This window comes from Bufo bufo, chromosome 7 (genome assembly GCF_905171765.1).
Source record: "Bufo bufo chromosome 7, aBufBuf1.1, whole genome shotgun sequence".
Taxonomy (NCBI): Eukaryota; Metazoa; Chordata; class Amphibia; order Anura; family Bufonidae; genus Bufo; species Bufo bufo.
In genome coordinates this window covers 10,206,158-10,225,265 of record NC_053395.1, presented here as the reverse complement: position 1 = coordinate 10,225,265, position 19,108 = coordinate 10,206,158, and the positions used below count along the sequence as shown (strand labels likewise).

General features: G+C 47.7%; 1 protein-coding gene across 1 annotated transcript; it reads right to left on the bottom strand.

The window, feature by feature from the left end:
* Nucleotides 1-3,144: 3,144 nt before the first annotated feature.
* TRIM72 (tripartite motif containing 72) lies at nucleotides 3,145-18,887 on the bottom strand. Its single transcript, XM_040441174.1, has 8 exons — nucleotides 18,766-18,887; nucleotides 18,142-18,171; nucleotides 15,136-15,532; nucleotides 9,529-9,624; nucleotides 9,080-9,310; nucleotides 4,682-4,704; nucleotides 4,474-4,592; nucleotides 3,145-3,811 (listed from the first exon to the last, which is right to left on the bottom strand). Exons 3-8 carry the CDS (start codon nucleotides 15,529-15,531, stop codon nucleotides 3,246-3,248), a joined length of 1,431 nt encoding a protein of 476 aa, XP_040297108.1. The 5' UTR covers nucleotide 15,532; nucleotides 18,142-18,171; nucleotides 18,766-18,887; the 3' UTR covers nucleotides 3,145-3,245.
* Between the last annotated feature and the right edge of the window lie 221 nt (nucleotides 18,888-19,108).

Genomic DNA, 19,108 nt, shown 5'->3' with positions numbered 1-19,108 from the left:
GTTTTCGATTTGAAATCTTTGAGAAAAACAATGCGTCGTCTTCAGCGAGGATTTCACCTCTTATAATCTCAGGCAAATCCGCAACAAAATCCTCGTGTAAATCAGAGCGGTCCTACTGCGGATTAGGCGTCAGATCTGATGCACCGCGTGGGCGTGGCCCAAGAACCGCGACTGCTTCCAAAACCGCGGCAGAAACACAGTTTTATGTCTGAATACAACCTAACAGGGGGGAGCTGGAATCTCGGGGGGGCCCCTGCGCACAGTTTGGACCGGGGCCCCTGTAGTGCTGCTTATGTGGCCCCTCAGACACCAGGTTCCATGTGGAGCCACGTACAGTTAAGGGTTAAAGTCCTGTTTATTGGAGGCGTCTTCCTGTCATTACTTTCACTTATGATTCATCTGAGTCATTATAGCAATGGACGCCGTGGAAATCCCCTTCCATGTGATATAATAACCGGGGGTGTGGCCCTGTCACTGAGGCCACGCCCCCACTATAATATATAGATACTCTCCAAAATAAAGACTGCCCGCAATGATCCTCCCGACAGGTCGGGTCCGATATCCAGAACCCCCAGCGATCAGCTGAATCGGGAATCAATATCAAAGGCTGGAAAACCCCTTTAACCCCTTCACGCATAATGCTGTACATATACGGCTGGAGCATGCAGGGGATGTACGGCATGGGCTGAGAAGCTGAGCGCGGGCCATACATGGCGGATCTGCTGCTTACACGCCAGAGGACGCCGGATCGGGAGACACATCGGGCCAGGGCTACGAGGTAACGTGTCGTGCATCTCTGGTCAGTGACATACGACCTCCCAGCACCGCCATACCACCGTCACAGAAAGACGTCCGCAGCTTTGTCGCCACAGACCACGGGCAAGTCACCGGACACGCAACAGCAGCTGCACACATCGCTGTGGGGTCCTGGCTCAAACAATCCTAGGACGACCCTTAACTTTGACCTTCACAGCGGCCGATCCCCTTAACAGGAAAATCCACAGCGCCCGCCCCTTTAACACTGACCTCCACAGTGCCCGCCCCTTTAATACTGACCTTCACAATGCCCGCCCCTCTAACACTGACCTCCACAGTGCCCACCCCTCTAACACTGACCTCCACAGTGCCCACCCCTCTAACACTGACCTCCACAGTGCCCGACCCTTTAACACTGACCTCCACAGTGCCCGACCCTTTAACACTGACCTCCACAGTGCCCGCCCCTCTAACACTGACCTCCACAGCGCCTGCCCCTTTAACACTGACCTCCACAGTGTCCGCCCCTCTAACACTGACCTCCACAGTGCCCGCCCCTCTAACACTGACCTCCACAGTGCCCGCCCCTCTAACACTGACCTCCACAGTGCCCGCCCCTCTAACACTGACCTCCACAGTGCCCGCCCCTTTTAACACTGACCTCCACAGTGCCCGCCCCTCTAACACTGACCTCCAAAGTGCCTGCCCCTTTAACACTGACCTCCACAGTGCCCACCCCTCTAACACTGACCTCCACAGTGCCCGCCCCTCTAACACTGACCTCCACAGTGCCCGACCCTTTAACACTGACCTCCAAAGTGCCCGCCCCTTTAACACTGACCTCCAAAGTGCCCGCCCCTTTAACACTGACCTCCACAGTGCCCACCCCTCTAACACTGACCTCCACAGTGCCCGCCCCTCTAACACTGACCTCCACAGTGCCCGACCCTTTAACACTGACCTCCAGAGTGCCCGACCCTCTAACACTGACCTCCAAAGTGCCCGACCCTCTAACACTGACCTCCACAGTGCCCGACCCTTTAACACTGACCTCCAGAGTGCCCGCCCCTCTAACAGTGACCTCCACAGTGCCCGCCCCTCTAACACTGACCTCCACAGTGCCCGCCCCTCTAACACTGACCTCCACAGTGCCCGCCCCTCTAACACTGACCTCCACAGTGCCCGCCCCTCTAACACTGACCTCCACAGTGCCCGCCCCTCTAACACTGACCTCCACAGTGCCCGCCCCTTTAACACTGACCTCCAAAGTGCCCGCCCCTTTAACACTGACCTCCACAGTGCCCGCCCCTCTAACACTGACCTCCACAGTGCCCGCCCCTCTAACACTGACCTCCACAGTGCCCGACCCTTTAACACTGACCTCCAGAGTGCCCGCCCCTCTAACACTGACCTCCAAAGTGCCCAACCCTCTAACACTGACCTCCACAGTGCCCGCCCCTCTAACACTGACCTCCACAGTGCCCGCCCCTCTAACACTGACCTCCACAGTGCCCGCCCCTCTAACACTGACCTCCAAAGTGCCCGACCCTCTAACACTGACCTCCAAAGTGCCCGCCCCTTAAACACTGACCTCGACAGTGCCCGCCCCTCTAACACTGACCTCCACAGTGCCCGACCCTTTAACACTGACCTCCACAGTGCCCGCCCCTCTAACACTGACCTCCACAGTGCCCGCCCCTCTAACACTGACCTCCACAGTGCCCGACCCTTAAACACTGACCTCCACAGTACCCGCCCCTCTAACACTGACCTCCACAGTGCCCGACCCTTTAACACTGACCTCCACAGTGCCCGCACCTCTAACACTGACCTCCACAGTGCCCGCCCCTTTAACACTGACCTCCACAGTGCCCGCACCTCTAACACTGACCTCCACAGTGCCCGACCCTTTAACACTGACCTCCACAGTGCCCGCACCTCTAACACTGACCTCCACAGTTCCCGCCCCTTTAACACTGACCTCCACAGTGCCCGCACCTCTAACACTGACCTCCACAGTGCCCGACCCTTTAACACTGACCTCCACAGTGCCCGACCCTTAGCTTGTGTTGGCTAATGCAGGTCATTTTTTGGGAATATCTCAGGAACGGTGCGTGCTAGAGAGCTGAGACCTCCGCAGGACCAAGTGTCGCTGAAATGGATGGTTGCGTTTTTGAGATATCGCGGAACATACACACATATATACGTCCTTCTTTATATATATAGATGCTGTGCTTACATCATCATTTTTGTGGGATAACCCCTTAAAGGGGCTGTCCAAGTTCTATAAAAACTACTAGTACACAAGTCACTCAGCAGCCGTGGAGCGAAGCTTTTTATTGGTGCAGAAGTCACCCCCCCCCCCCCCAGTATATGGTGGTCCCTCAGGTGGGGTGTAGAGAAGATCCAGCAGATCTGGGGTTAACCGGTATGGGGGTTCTCACACTACGGAGATGTCCACCTGTGGTCTCTCTGTGGCCTGCTGGAGATCACTGGCCTCCGGGGGGCACGTAGATCTTCAGGGGTAGGCTGTTCTTTCCCTTGTCGTGCCAGCAGACGTCAAAGAAGGGATGGAGTCTCCCGGAGAAGCGCTCGTGGAAGGTGTACAGGAGCTTCAGATTGTCCTCATCTCCAGAATCAAAGAAGGACACAACCCCATCGGAGAAGCTCAGGTAGATGCCAATCTTCTCTGGACGTCCATCCACACGGAGCAGGCGCGGCTCCTTCGCCTCCGCATGGGCCTCGTAGACCTTTCCTTCCTTGCAACCCAAGAGCCAAAAGCCATTGGAGGGACTGGCGTGAAGCTTGCCCTTACGGTTGGCGGTTTCAGAGATGACACCCAACGCCCACCTCGGCTTGTCCTCCACCAGCACCTCCCAGTAATGTTCTCCTTCCGTGAAGCTTTCTTTGGTGACTAAGCAGTTGCCTTTGTCGAAGCGTCCGGGATCGTCAGACACCGGCTGCTTGTGGTCGGAACATTCCACGGATTTACCATCTGCAGAGACCACCAGGTTCTGCTGGGCCGTGTCCGGGTCAAACGTCAGGTTCTCCAGAGCTGGAAAGAAAGAAATGACAGATTAATGAACAAATCCTGATGTCAGGATGATGAGTGATTTAGGGATTGGAGGTGGAGAGTAGTAGTTATGGGTGGGTCTGTGCTTCCACCTGGTGGTCACTGCTGGTAATGCATCTGCCATATTTCTATTTGCCATGTATTACGTTCATCTGAATGCGGATTGCAGAAATCCTTGCACTTTCCGCCAAAACAACCCGATTTACACGAGGGCGAATCATTTCTAGTCTTAGAGAAGTCTTCCTGTAAAGAATCTGCCACATGTGACTATCCCCTAATAGGCCACCTCTGAGCCTAGTTCTTCTGATCCACATGAAGAGTGAAAAATAAAGAAAAAAGCACATCCGTTATGCTTAGTTATGCACCATCCATCCATCTGAGATCCGTTATTTTAGACGGAAAAAAAAAGTCCTGCAAGCAGCTCCAAAATAACGGATCTCAGATGGAAATGGCTAAAACAGAAGCCAAATGTGCAGAACTGAGCAGAACGGATGCGTAAAATACTGGACCTGTTTATTCCTTATTGTTCTGCGCTTCTGACGGATCAGAAGAACAGAGAAATAAACGGTGGTGTGAACGCGGCCTTAGCTCAGCGTCTGATGGCCGCCATTATTCTCTATTCCAAGCCCCTCCTCAGTTCTCACCTGGCATCAGCGCCCGGAACATCTTCTTCCACACCTGGAACTTGAACTCATCCGAGATGATGGGCAGCTGGATGTCCAGGCGTCCGGGAAGAGGAGACTCGGACAAGATTTTACCAAGCCTGTTCACGGGAGAAGCATGGAACATATCAGACAATGCACGGCACCGCGTGTAGCGTGTAGTGCAGGAGCGGGGTGGAGACCTCCTTACCTGCCGTTCACCACACAGAACTTCTGCAAAAACGGAGAAGAAAACAGCATTAGACGAGACGAGACGATTATAAGCTGTCACTGCTCGTTCATGGAAAATAATATCAATTTCTTATAAAATTCCTCAATCTCATGATCTGAACTCTGTCATCACAAACCAAGGGTGGGAATCAAATTATTAACCACAGGTTCCCTACTCAACGGCGGACACGCGGCGTCACGACACACGTTTACATACACCATATACACCCACGTTTACATACACCATATACGCACACGTTTACATACACCATATACGCACACGTTTACATACACCATATACGCACACGTTTACATTCACCATATACGCACACGTTTACATTCACCATATACGCACACGTTTACATACACCATATACGCACACGTTTACATACACCATATACGCACACGTTTACATACACCATATACGCACACGTTTACATACACCATATACGCACACGTTTACATACACCATATACACCCACGTTTACATACACCATATACACCCACGTTTACATACACCATATACGCACACGTTTACATACACCATATACGCACACGTTTACATACACCATATACACCCACGTTTACATACACCATATACACCCACGTTTACATACACCATATACGCACACGTTTACATTCACCATATACGCACACGTTTACATACACCATATACACCCACGTTTACATACACCATATACACCCACGTTTACATACACCATATACGCACACGTTTACATACACCATATACGCACACGTTTACATACACCATATACGCCCACGTTTACATACACCATATACACCCACGTTTACATACACCATATACGCACACGTTTACATACACCATATACGCACACGTTTACATACACCATATACGCACACGTTTACATACACCATATACACCCACGTTTACATACACCATATACACCCACGTTTACATACACCATATACGCACACGTTTACATTCACCATATACGCACACGTTTACATACACCATATACACCCACGTTTACATACACCATATACACCCACGTTTACATACACCATATACGCACACGTTTACATACACCATATACGCACACGTTTACATACACCATATACGCACACGTTTACATACACCATATACACCCACGTTTACATACACCATATACGCACACGTTTACATACACCATATACGCACACGTTTACATACACCATATACGCACACGTTTACATACACCATATACGCACACGTTTACATACACCATATACGCACACGTTTACATACACCATATACGCACACGTTTACATACACCATATACGCACACGTTTACATACACCATATACGCACACGTTTACATACACCATATACACCCACGTTTACATACACCATATACACCCACGTTTACATACACCATATACGCACACGTTTACATACACCATATACGCACACGTTTACATACACCATATACGCACACGTTTACATACACCATATACGCACACGTTTACATACACCATATACGCACACGTTTACATACACCATATACGCACACGTTTACATACACCATATACGCACACGTTTACATACACCATATACGCACACGTTTACATACACCATATACGCACACGTTTACATACACCATATACGCACACGTTTACATACACCATATACACCCACGTTTACATACACCATATACACCCACGTTTACATACACCATATACGCACACGTTTACATACACCATATACGCACACGTTTACATACACCATATACGCACACGTTTACATACACCATATACGCACACGTTTACATACACCATATACGCACACGTTTACATACACCATATACGCACACGTTTACATACACCATATACGCACACGTTTACATACACCATATACGCACACGTTTACATACACCATATACGCACACGTTTACATACACCATATACGCACACGTTTACATACACCATATACGCACACGTTTACATACACCATATACGCACACGTTTACATACACCATATACGCACACGTTTACATACACCATATACGCACACGTTTACATACACCATATACGCACACGTTTACATACACCATATACGCGCACGTTTACATACACCATATACGCACATGTTTACATACACCATATACACACACGTTTACATACACCATATACTCACACCTTTACATACACCATATACGCACACGTTTACATACACCATATACGCACACGTTTACATACACCATATACGCACACGTTTACATACACCATATACGCACACGTTTACATACACCATATATGCACACGTTTACATACACCATATACGCACACGTTTACATACACCATATACACACACGTTTACATACACCATATACACACACGTTTACATACACCATATACGCCCACGTTTACATACACCATATACGCCCACGTTTACATACACCATATACACACACGTTTACATACACCATATACACACACGTTTACATACACCATATACACACACATACCACCCAACTAAGGAGCTAAACTAGCAGCGGCGCGCAAAGCATTAGAAGCGAACATCTCCAGCTGCCCCGCCGCCACCACCAGAGCTCCGGATCGGGGTTCAGCCGGTAACACGGTTCTCTGATATAGTTGTAATTTTAACAATCGGATCTGGAGAACTGGAGGGAACTGGTTGAATCCCATGCCTGGCCGTAACGCTAACCCCATCACTAGGAGTAATCAATACTACACCACTAACTAACCCTACAACCACTAACTAACCCTACTACCTCTAACTAACCCTACTACTACTACTACTAACTAACTCTACTACCTCTAACTAACCCTACTACCTCTAACTAACCCTACTACTACTAACTAACCCTACAACCACTAACTAACCCTACTACCTCTAACTAACCCTACTACCTCTAACTAACCCTACTACCTCTAATTAACCCTACTACTACTAACTAACCCTACTACCTCTAACTAACCCTACTACTACTAACTAACTCTACAATCACTAACTAACCCTACTACCTCTAACTAACCCTACTACTACTACTAACTAACCCTACAACCACTAACTAACCCTACTACCTCTAACTAACCCTACTACTACTACTAACCCTACAACTACTACTACTAACTAACCCTACTACCTCTAACTAACCCTACTACTACTACTAACTAACCCTACAACCACTAACTAACCCTACTACCTCTAACTAACCCTACTACTACTAACTAACCCTACAACCACTAACTAACCCTACTACCTCTAACTAACCCTACTACCTCTAATTAACCCTACTACTACTAACTAACCCTACTACCTCTAACTAACCCTACTACTACTAACTAACCCTACAACCACTAACTAACCCTACTACTACTAACTAACCCTACAACCACTAACTAACCCTACTACCTCTAACTAACCCTACTACCTCTAACTAACCCTACTACTACTAACTAACCGTACAACCACTAACTAACCCTACTACTACCCCTACAAACACTAACTAACCCTACAACCACTAACTAACCCTACTAATACTAACTAACCGTACAACCACTAACTAACCCTACTACTACTAACTAACCCTACAACCACTAACTAACCCTACTACCTCTAACTAACCCTACTACTACTACCTAACCCTACTACCTCTAACTAACCCTACTACTACTAACTAACCCTACTACTACTAACTAACCGTACAACCACTAACTAACCCTACTACTACTAACTAACCCTACTACTACTAACTACCCCTACAACCACTAACTAACCCTACTACCTCTAACTAACCCTACTACTAACTAACCCTACTACTACTAACTAACTGTACAACCACTAACTAACCCTACTACTACTAACTAACCCTACAACCACTAACTAACCCTACTACCTCTAACTAACCCTACTACTACTACTACTTCTACTCACCCTCCTACTACTAACTAACCCTACTACTACTAACTAACCCTACTACTACTAACAAACCGTACAACCACTAACTAACCCTACTACTACTAACTAACCCTACTACTACTAACTAACCCTACTACGTCTAACTAACCCTACTACTAAACCTAACCTCTGGTTCCACCAGAAAACAAATCACTTCACCCGCACCCATTACTTCACCCATCACCATCACTTCACCGGCACCCATCACTTCACCCGCACCCATCACTTCACCCGCACCCATCACTTCACCCATCACCATCACTTCACCGGCACCCATCACTTCACCGGCACCCATCACTTCACCCATCTCCATCACTTCACCCGCACCCATCACTTCACCCATCACCATCACTTCACCCGCACCTATCACTTCACCTGCACCCATCACTTCACCCGCACCATCACTTCACCCGCACCCATCACTGTCCCATTTACCCTCAGAAACTCCGTCTGCTCCTGTCCTTCCAGCTCTTTCAGGACTCCCTCCATCTGGCTGAGCTGCTCCACGTAATGGGCCATACTTTTCCTTTCACCCAAAAGGGCCCCAGAGGCGCTTTGCTCAGCTTTGTCTGCTTCTCGAAACAGTGAGGTCTCCATGATGTTCAGGTAGGAGCGCATGACGTTGAGCTGATCCTTCACACTTGACTTAAAGCGGGACACAGTATCCTGCAAGATGATCTAAATATTAGCCACAGACACACAAAGTGGGGCCCCGGGGGGAGCAGGGGCAGCTGTACAACGGCCGGGTGTGCAGATCATGCTATATCCAGGGTGCTGTAGATATATGAAGATGAGATTGTACACGGAGCTGAGGATGAAACAATGTCTGAGAGGAGAGACCGACAGGAGGAAGAGGATGCAGAGATGGCTACCGCAGCACTGACCTTCACTTCAGACACCTGTCTGTCCAGTAGAGCCACTGTCTTCTCCTTCCGTAGTCGTGCTTCCTGCAGGAGGACCTGCTGCTGGGGAAGCTGCCTCTGAGCGAGAAAGGAAGATGTCAATGTCTGCACATTACCATCACAGTGAACCAGACAGACGTGTCATCTGTGATAACCTCATTGCCGCAGCTTCTTAACACCGAAAAGACATGACCTGCAGTCACTGTGTACATACATTACTTATCCTGTATTATACTCCAGAGCTGCACTCACTATTCTGCTGGTGCAGTCACTGTGTACATACATTACTTATCCTGTATTATACTCCAGAGCTGCACTCACTATTCTGCTGGTGCAGTCACTTTGTACATACATTACTTATCCTGTACTGATCCTGAGTTACATCCTGTATTATACTCCAGAGCTGCACTCACTATTCTGCTGGTGCAGTCACTGTGTACATACATTACTTATCTTGTACTGATCCTGAGTTACATCCTGTATTATACTCCAGAGCTGCACTCACTATTCTGCTGGTGCAGTCACTGTGTATATACATTACTTATCCTGTACTGATCCTGAGTTACATCCTGTATTATACTCCAGAGCTGCACTCTCTATTCTGCTGGTGGAGTCACTGTGTACATACATTACTTATCCTGTACTGATCCTGAGTTACATCCTGTATTATACTCCAGAGCTGCACTCACTATTCTGCTGGTGCAGTCACTGTGTACATATATTACTTATCCTGTACTGATCCTGAGTTACATACTGTATTATACTCCAGAGCTGCACTCACTATTCTGCTGGTGCAGTCACTGTGTACATACATTACTTATCCTGTACTGATTCTGAGTTACATCCTGTATTATACTCCAGAGCTGCACTCACTATTCTGCTGGTGCAGTCACTGTGTACATACATTACTTATCCTGTACTGATCCTGAGTTACATCCTGTATTATACTCCAGAGCTGCACTCACTATTCTGCTGGTGCAGTCACTGTGTACATACATTACTTATCCTGCACTGATCCTGAGTTACATCCTGTATTATACTCCAGAGCTGCACTCACTATTCTGCTGGTGCAGTCACTGTGTACATACATTACTTATCCTGTACTGATCCTGAGTTACCTCCTGTATTATACTCCAGAGCTACACTCACCATTCTGCTGGTGCAGTCACTGTATACATACATTACTTATCCTGTACTGATCCTGAGTTACATCCTGGATTATACTCCAGAGCTGCACTCACTATTCTGCTGGTGCAGTCACTGTGTACATACATTACTTATCCTGTACTGATCCTGGGTTTATATCCTGTATTATCCTCCAGAGCCGCACTCACTATTCTGCTGGTGCAGTCACTGTGTACATACATTACTTATCCTGTACTGATCCTGAGTTACATCCTGTATTATACTCCAGAGCTGCACTTACTATTCTGCTGGTGCAGTCACTGTGTACATACATTACGTCTCCTGTACTGATCCTGAGTTACATCCTGTATTATCCTCCAGAGCTGCACTCACTATTCTGCTGGTGCAGTCACTGTGTACATACATTACTTATCCTGTACTGATCCTGAGTTACATCCTGTATTATACTCCAGAGCTGCACTCACTATTCTGCTGGTGCAGTCACTGTGTACATACATTACTTATCCTGTACTGATCCTGAGTTACATCCTGTATTATACTCCAGAGCTGCACTCACTATTCTGTTGGTGCAGTCACTGTGTACATACATTACTTATCCTGTACTGATCCTGAGTTACATCCTGTATTATACTCCAGAGCTGCACTCACTATTCTGTTGGTGCAGTCACTGTGTACATACATTACTTATCCTGTACTGATCCTGAGTTACATCCTGTATTATACTCCAGAGCTGCACTCACTATTCTGCTGGTGCAGTCACTGTGTACATACATTACTTATCCTGTACTGATCCTGAGTTACATCCTGTATTATACTCCAGAGCTGCACTCACTATTCTGTTGGTGCAGTCACTGTGTACATACATTACTTATCCTGTACTGATCCTGAGTTACATCCTGTATTATACTCCAGAGCTGCACTCACTATTCTGTTGGTGCAGTCACTGTGTACATACATTACTTATCCTGTACTGATCCTGAGTTACATCCTGTATTATACTCCAGAGCTGCACTCACTATTCTGCTGGTGCAGTCACTGTGTACATACATTACTTATCCTGTACTGATCCTGAGTTACATCTTGTATTATACTCCAGAGCTGCACTCACTATTCTGCTGGTGCAGTCACTGTGTACATACATTACTTATCCTGTACTGATCCTGAGTTACATCCTGTATTATACTCCAGAGCAGCACTCACTATTCTGCTGGTGCAGTCACTGTGTACATACATTACTTATCCTGTACTGATCCTGAGTTACATCCTGTATTATACTCCAGAGCTGCACTCACTATTCTGCTGGTGCAGTCACTGTGTACATACATTACTTATCCTGTACTGATCCTGAGTTACATCCTGTATTATACTCCAGAGCTGCACTCACTATTCTGCTGGTGCAGTCACTGTGTACATACATTACTTATCCTGTACTGATCCTGAGTTACATCCTGTATTATACTGCAGAGCTGCACTCACTATTCTGCTGGTGCAGTCACTGTGTACATACATTGCTTATCCTGTACTGATCCTGAGTAACATCCTGTATTATACTCCAGAGCTGCACTCACTATTCTGCTGGTGCAGTCACTGTGTACATACATTACTTATCCTGTACTGATCCTGAGTTACATCCTGTATTATACTCCAGAGCTGCACTCACTATTCTGCTGGTGCAGTCACTGTGTACATACATTACTCATCCTGTACTGACCCTGAGTTACATCCTGTATTATTTATACTCCAGAGCTGCACTCACTATTCTGCTGGTGCAGTCACTGTGTACATACATTACTTATCCTGTACTGATCCTGAGTTACATCCTGTATTATACTCCAGAGCTGCACTCACTATTCTGCTGGTGCAGTCACTGTGTACATACATTACTTATCCTGTACTGATCCTGAGTTACATCCTGTATTATACTCCAGAGCTGCACTCACTATTCTGCTGGTGCAGTCACTGTGTACATACATTACTTATCCTGTACTGATCCTGAGTTACATCCTGTATTATACTCCAGAGCTGCACTCACTATTCTGTTGGTGCAGTCACTGTGTACATACATTACTTATCCTGTACTGATCCTGAGTTACATCCTGTATTATACTCCAGAGCTGCACTCACTATTCTGTTGGTGCAGTCACTGTGTACATACATTACTTATCCTGTACTGATCCTGAGTTACATCCTGTATTATACTCCAGAGCTGCACTCACTATTCTGCTGGTGCAGTCACTGTGTACATACATTACTTATCCTGTACTGATCCTGAGTTACATCCTGTATTATACTCCAGAGCTGCACTCACTATTCTGTTGGTGCAGTCACTGTGTACATACATTACTTATCCTGTACTGATCCTGAGTTACATCCTGTATTATACTCCAGAGCTGCACTCACTATTCTGTTGGTGCAGTCACTGTGTACATACATTACTTATCCTGTACTGATCCTGAGTTACATCCTGTATTATACTCCAGAGCTGCACTCACTATTCTGCTGGTGCAGTCACTGTGTACATACATTACTTATCCTGTACTGATCCTGAGTTACATCTTGTATTATACTCCAGAGCTGCACTCACTATTCTGCTGGTGCAGTCACTGTGTACATACATTACTTATCCTGTACTGATCCTGAGTTACATCCTGTATTATACTCCAGAGCAGCACTCACTATTCTGCTGGTGCAGTCACTGTGTACATACATTACTTATCCTGTACTGATCCTGAGTTACATCCTGTATTATACTCCAGAGCTGCACTCACTATTCTGCTGGTGCAGTCACTGTGTACATACATTACTTATCCTGTACTGATCCTGAGTTACATCCTGTATTATACTCCAGAGCTGCACTCACTATTCTGCTGGTGCAGTCACTGTGTACATACATTACTTATCCTGTACTGATCCTGAGTTACATCCTGTATTATACTGCAGAGCTGCACTCACTATTCTGCTGGTGCAGTCACTGTGTACATACATTGCTTATCCTGTACTGATCCTGAGTAACATCCTGTATTATACTCCAGAGCTGCACTCACTATTCTGCTGGTGCAGTCACTGTGTACATACATTACTTATCCTGTACTGATCCTGAGTTACATCCTGTATTATACTCCAGAGCTGCACTCACTATTCTGCTGGTGCAGTCACTGTGTACATACATTACTCATCCTGTACTGACCCTGAGTTACATCCTGTATTATTTATACTCCAGAGCTGCACTCACTATTCTGCTGGTGCAGTCACTGTGTACATACATTACTTATCCTGTACTGATCCTGAGTTACATCCTGTATTATACTCCAGAGCTGCACTCACTATTCTGCTGGTGCAGTCACTGTGTACATACATTACTTATCCTGTACTGATCCTGAGTTACATCCTGTATTATACTCCAGAGCAGCACTCACTATTCTGCTGGTGCAGTCACTGTGTACATACATTACTTATCCTGTACTGATCCTGAGTTACATCCTGTATTATACTCCAGAGCTGCACTCACTATTCTGCTGGTGCAGTCACTGTGTACATACATTACTTATCCTGTACTGATCCTGAGTTACATCCTGTATTATACTCCAGAGCTGCACTCACTATTCTGCTGGTGCAGTCACTGTGTACATACATTACTTATCCTGTACTGATCCTGAGTTACATCCTGTATTATACTGCAGAGCTGCACTCACTATTCTGCTGGTGCAGTCACTGTGTACATACATTGCTTATCCTGTACTGATCCTGAGTAACATCCTGTATTATACTCCAGAGCTGCACTCACTATTCTGCTGGTGCAGTCACTGTGTACATACATTACTTATCCTGTACTGATCCTGAGTTACATCCTGTATTATACTCCAGAGCTGCACTCACTATTCTGCTGGTGCAGTCACTGTGTACATACATTACTCATCCTGTACTGACCCTGAGTTACATCCTGTATTATTTATACTCCAGAGCTGCACTCACTATTCTGCTGGTGCAGTCACTGTGTACATACATTACTTATCCTGTACTGATCCTGAGTTACATCCTGTATTATACTCCAGAGCTGCACTCACTATTCTGCTGGTGCAGTCACTGTGTACATACATTACTTATCCTGTACTGATCCTGAGTTACATCCTGTATTATACTCCAGAGCTGCACTCACTATTCTGCTGGTGCAGTCACTGTGTACATACATTACTTATCCTGTACTGATCCTGAGTTACATCCTGTATTATACTCCAGAGCTGCACTCACTATTCTGCTGGTGCAGTCACTGTGCACATACATTACTTATCCTGTACTGATCCTGAGTTACATCCTGTATCATACTCCAGAGCTGCACTCATTATTCTGCCGGTAAGTATGTACCGATGTCTCATGTAATATATTTCTGACCACGATGCTTGCGGAGCTGCCACGTTTCAGTCACAGCTTCTCTCGGGTCCTCACCTTCATCTTGGTGTAGGCGTTGGGGGCTGTGATGATGTTGTGCCCCTTGTGTTTGCCCAGGGAGGCGCACACCCCGCAGATCAGCTCCTTGTCCTGCTCACAGAAGACGCTCAGCGGGTCCAGATGTTCCAGGCAGTGACCCTGAGGAACCTGCTTGAAGCTTTGGACCAGATGTTCCAGCTGACGATTGATGTGAAGGCTCTCAGGACGAGATGGGGCCTGGCAAGTAGGGCAGAGAGTGGAGCCATTTTGATCCTGGCCCTTGGGGGCCCCAATCAAGCATTTCTGGCAGAACGTGTGTCCACACTCGGGTGTGATGGGCGATTGGAAGAGCTCGAGACATAGCTGGCAGGTGAGGTCGTTCTGCATGCCTTGCACCAGCTGGGGGTTCGCCATTCTGGAGGACAGAGAGGAGCAGAAGCAGCAGTGAGTGATGGACAGCCGCCAGCACAGAGCCGCCCGGACCGGCAGGAATTCAGGGAGGGACGCCGTCTCTTTAAATAGATTATTAGGAAAGGCCGGGGAGGTCATGTTACACAAGAGTAATAGTGGGAATATTAACGGAGAACTGCACTAAATATTATCTGTGTGCATCCACAGAAAACCCCCATTCTTTACACCGCAGGCTGCATCCAGAGAACAGCTGCGAATCTTGATTTTGGCAAAACAATCCGTGCAGTGAATGTGACACAACCGCACTGTGTCCCATATTACAGTCAATCAGAAAACCCCGCACGAGTCTTCAGGAGAGGACGCGGGGCTGTAAACCAGAAACGAGCAGCACAAAGTAAATCCTGAGGCACGACCGCCAAGTGTCACATGGAAATCACCGCACGGTGCCAAATCCGTGTCACTTGCTGAATCCACAGACATCTACAGTTTCTCACAGAGTCCCTATGACAACACTGAAGGGCTGGAGCACCGGGCACGTTGTACTATCATAGGGGCACCAGAGATGCTTCTAGAGGGATATTCAGGGGGCACCGCCAATGAGGCGAGGTGAGGTGATCGCCTCAGGCAGCACCAGGTAGGGGTCAGAGGGGTCAGCGGAAGAGACATGGGCAATAAACACTCATCTCTGCGTATTCAACTGCATCGTTGTACTCAGGACCTCAATACAGTTGAATGCTGCGGCGGGCACCGGGTGATGTCTCCCTGGCCCATCCTTTCCTCTAATAGCCTATCAGAGGCCGGGGCCATCAATATCGCGGCTGTAAAAAGGAGCATTTTTTGTACTGGCACACATTATAAGGGGGTATTTTTTGTACTGGCACACATTATAAGGGGGTATTTTTTGTACTGGCACACATTATAAGGGGGTATTTTGTGTACTGGCACACATTATAAGGGGGTATTTTTTGTACTGGCACACATTATAAGGGGGTATTTTTTGTACTGGCACACATTATAAGGGGGATTATTACTACTGGAGGCACTATGGGGGTAGCAAAATGAAGGACATTAGTACTATTAGGTGCACTGTTACCACATAGTGCACTCTGGCAGAGAATAATTACTAATGGTGGGACTTTCGGGAGGACTGTTACATTGGGAGGCACCCTGGCACAGTATGAATTTAGCACAATTATTTTTGGAGGACACTACGTTTACGGCACTATAGGTGTCAGGGACAATATTTGCTGGGCACAGTTACTGTGTGCCAATCATTATAAAAGCGGAACTATCCGTGTGGTACTAGTATAGCCAGTCTCCTGCCCCCCTTAATCATACCCAGTGTCTGTCACCCTGAATTTAAGGGGGGCAGAGTCTAATTGAGGGGGCAGGGGACTGGGTAAAGGTGACAGGGTATGATTAAGGGGGGCAGGGGACTGGCTATGGGTGACACTGGGTATGATTAAGGGGGGCAGGGGACTGGCTATGGGTGACACTGGGTATGATTAAGGGGGGCAGGGGACTGGCTATGGGTGACACTGGGTATGATTAAGGGGGGCAGGGGACTGGCTATGGGTGACACTGGGTATGATTAAGGGGGCAGGGGACTGGCTATGGGTGGCACTGGGTATGATTAAGGGGGCAGGGGACTGGCTATGGGTGACAATGGGTATGATTAAGGGGCAGGGGACTGGCTATGGGTGGCACTGGGTATGATTAAGGGGGGCAGGGGACTGGCTATGGGTGGCACTGGGTATGATTAAGGGGGGCAGGAGACTGGCTATGGGTGACACTGGGTATGATTAAGGGGGGCAGGGGACTGGCTATGGGTGACACTGGGTATGATTAAGGGGGCAGGGGACTGGCTATGGGTGACACTGGGTATGATTAAGGGGGGCAGGGGACTGGCTATGGGTGACACTGGGTATGATTAAGGGGGGCAGGGGACTGGCTATGGGTGACACTGGGTATGATTAAGGGGGGCAGGGGACTGGCTATGGGTGACACTGGGTATGATTAAGGGGGGCAGGGGACTGGCTATGGGTGACACTGGGTATGATTAAGGGGGGCAGGGGACTGGCTATGGGTGACACTGGGTATGATTAAGGGGGGCAGGGGACTGGCTATGGGTGACACTGGGTATGATTAAGGGGGGCAGGGGACTGGCTATGGGTGGCACTGGGTATGATTAAGGGGGCAGGGGACTGGCTATGGGTGACACTGGGTATGATTAAGGGGGCAGGGGACTGGCTATGGGTGGCACTGGGTATGATTAAGGGGGCAGGGGACTGGCTATGGGTGGCACTGGGTATGATTGTACTTGTTTGCACTTAAATTATCTGTAATTCAAACATTGTTTGTTACAAAGATTGTTTTCCTCTTTGTGTAGGTTCAGGTGAACGGGGGGACAGAAGATTAGCTCGCACAGGGCGCCTGAACACCTAAGGCAGCCCTGCTCACAGACGTCTCTTACAGGCGGAGCCTCCCTTTAAGATGTAACATTAATTATAGGAATGAAGAGCTGGGCAGCCGTCACCTTCTACTGATTGGTCGGAGTAAAGTGTATAACAGTGTGAGGGTGAAGGTCACAGAGGTGAGTGTGGAGCCACTTACCTGCAGACAGACCTCGACGTCACAGGAGACCTGCGCGGTGGAGGAGGTAATACAGAGAAGAACCTGCCGTCAGTAACGTATAGAGAACAGGCAAAGGAGGAGAGCTGGAGACCACCAGGCAATGGAGGAGACACCAAGAGACAGTCACTGTGTCAGACACAGACCACTACAGAGGAGAGATAGACACTGACCAGAAGAGATAGACACTGACCAGAAGAGATAGACACTGACCAGAAGAGAGACGATGACAAGAGACAGACTGTCCAGAGGAGAGACACTGACCAGAAGAGACAATCCAGAGGAGAGACACTGACCAGAAGAGACAGACTGTCCAGAGGAGAGACACTGACCAGAAGAGACAGTCCAGAGGAGAGACACTGACCAGAAGAGACAGACTGTCCAGAGGAGAGACAATGACAAGAGACAGACTGTCCAGAGGAGAGACACTGACCAGAAGAGACAGTCCAGAGGAGAGACAATGACAAGAGACAGACTGTCCAGAGGAGAGACACTGACCAGAAGAGATTGTCCAGAGAAGAGATAAACACTGACCAGAAGAGACAGACTGTCCAGAGGAGAGACACTGACCAGAAGAGACTGTCCAGAGAAGAGACAGACACTGACCAGGAAAGAAAATAATGACCAAGCAAGGAAGGTGCTGACCAGAAATGACAAATCCAGGCCAGGAGGAAAGGACACTGACCAGAGAGCGGAAGATGTTGACCAGGACGGATGAAGAGGACAGTGGCTGGAGGAGGAGCGCTGCCAGTCCTGACTGCCCGGACATATATCCAGCCCCTCCACCCACAGACGGTTATTTCTGGCACAGTTATCTGTCCCGGAACAGCTGAGAGTTACTGCATGCCAGGATGTCATATTACATGGTCCCAGGTCTGGGACAGGAGTGCATAACGCATAGCGCTCGGTCTACGCATAGCGCTCGGTCTACACATAGCGCTCGGTCTAC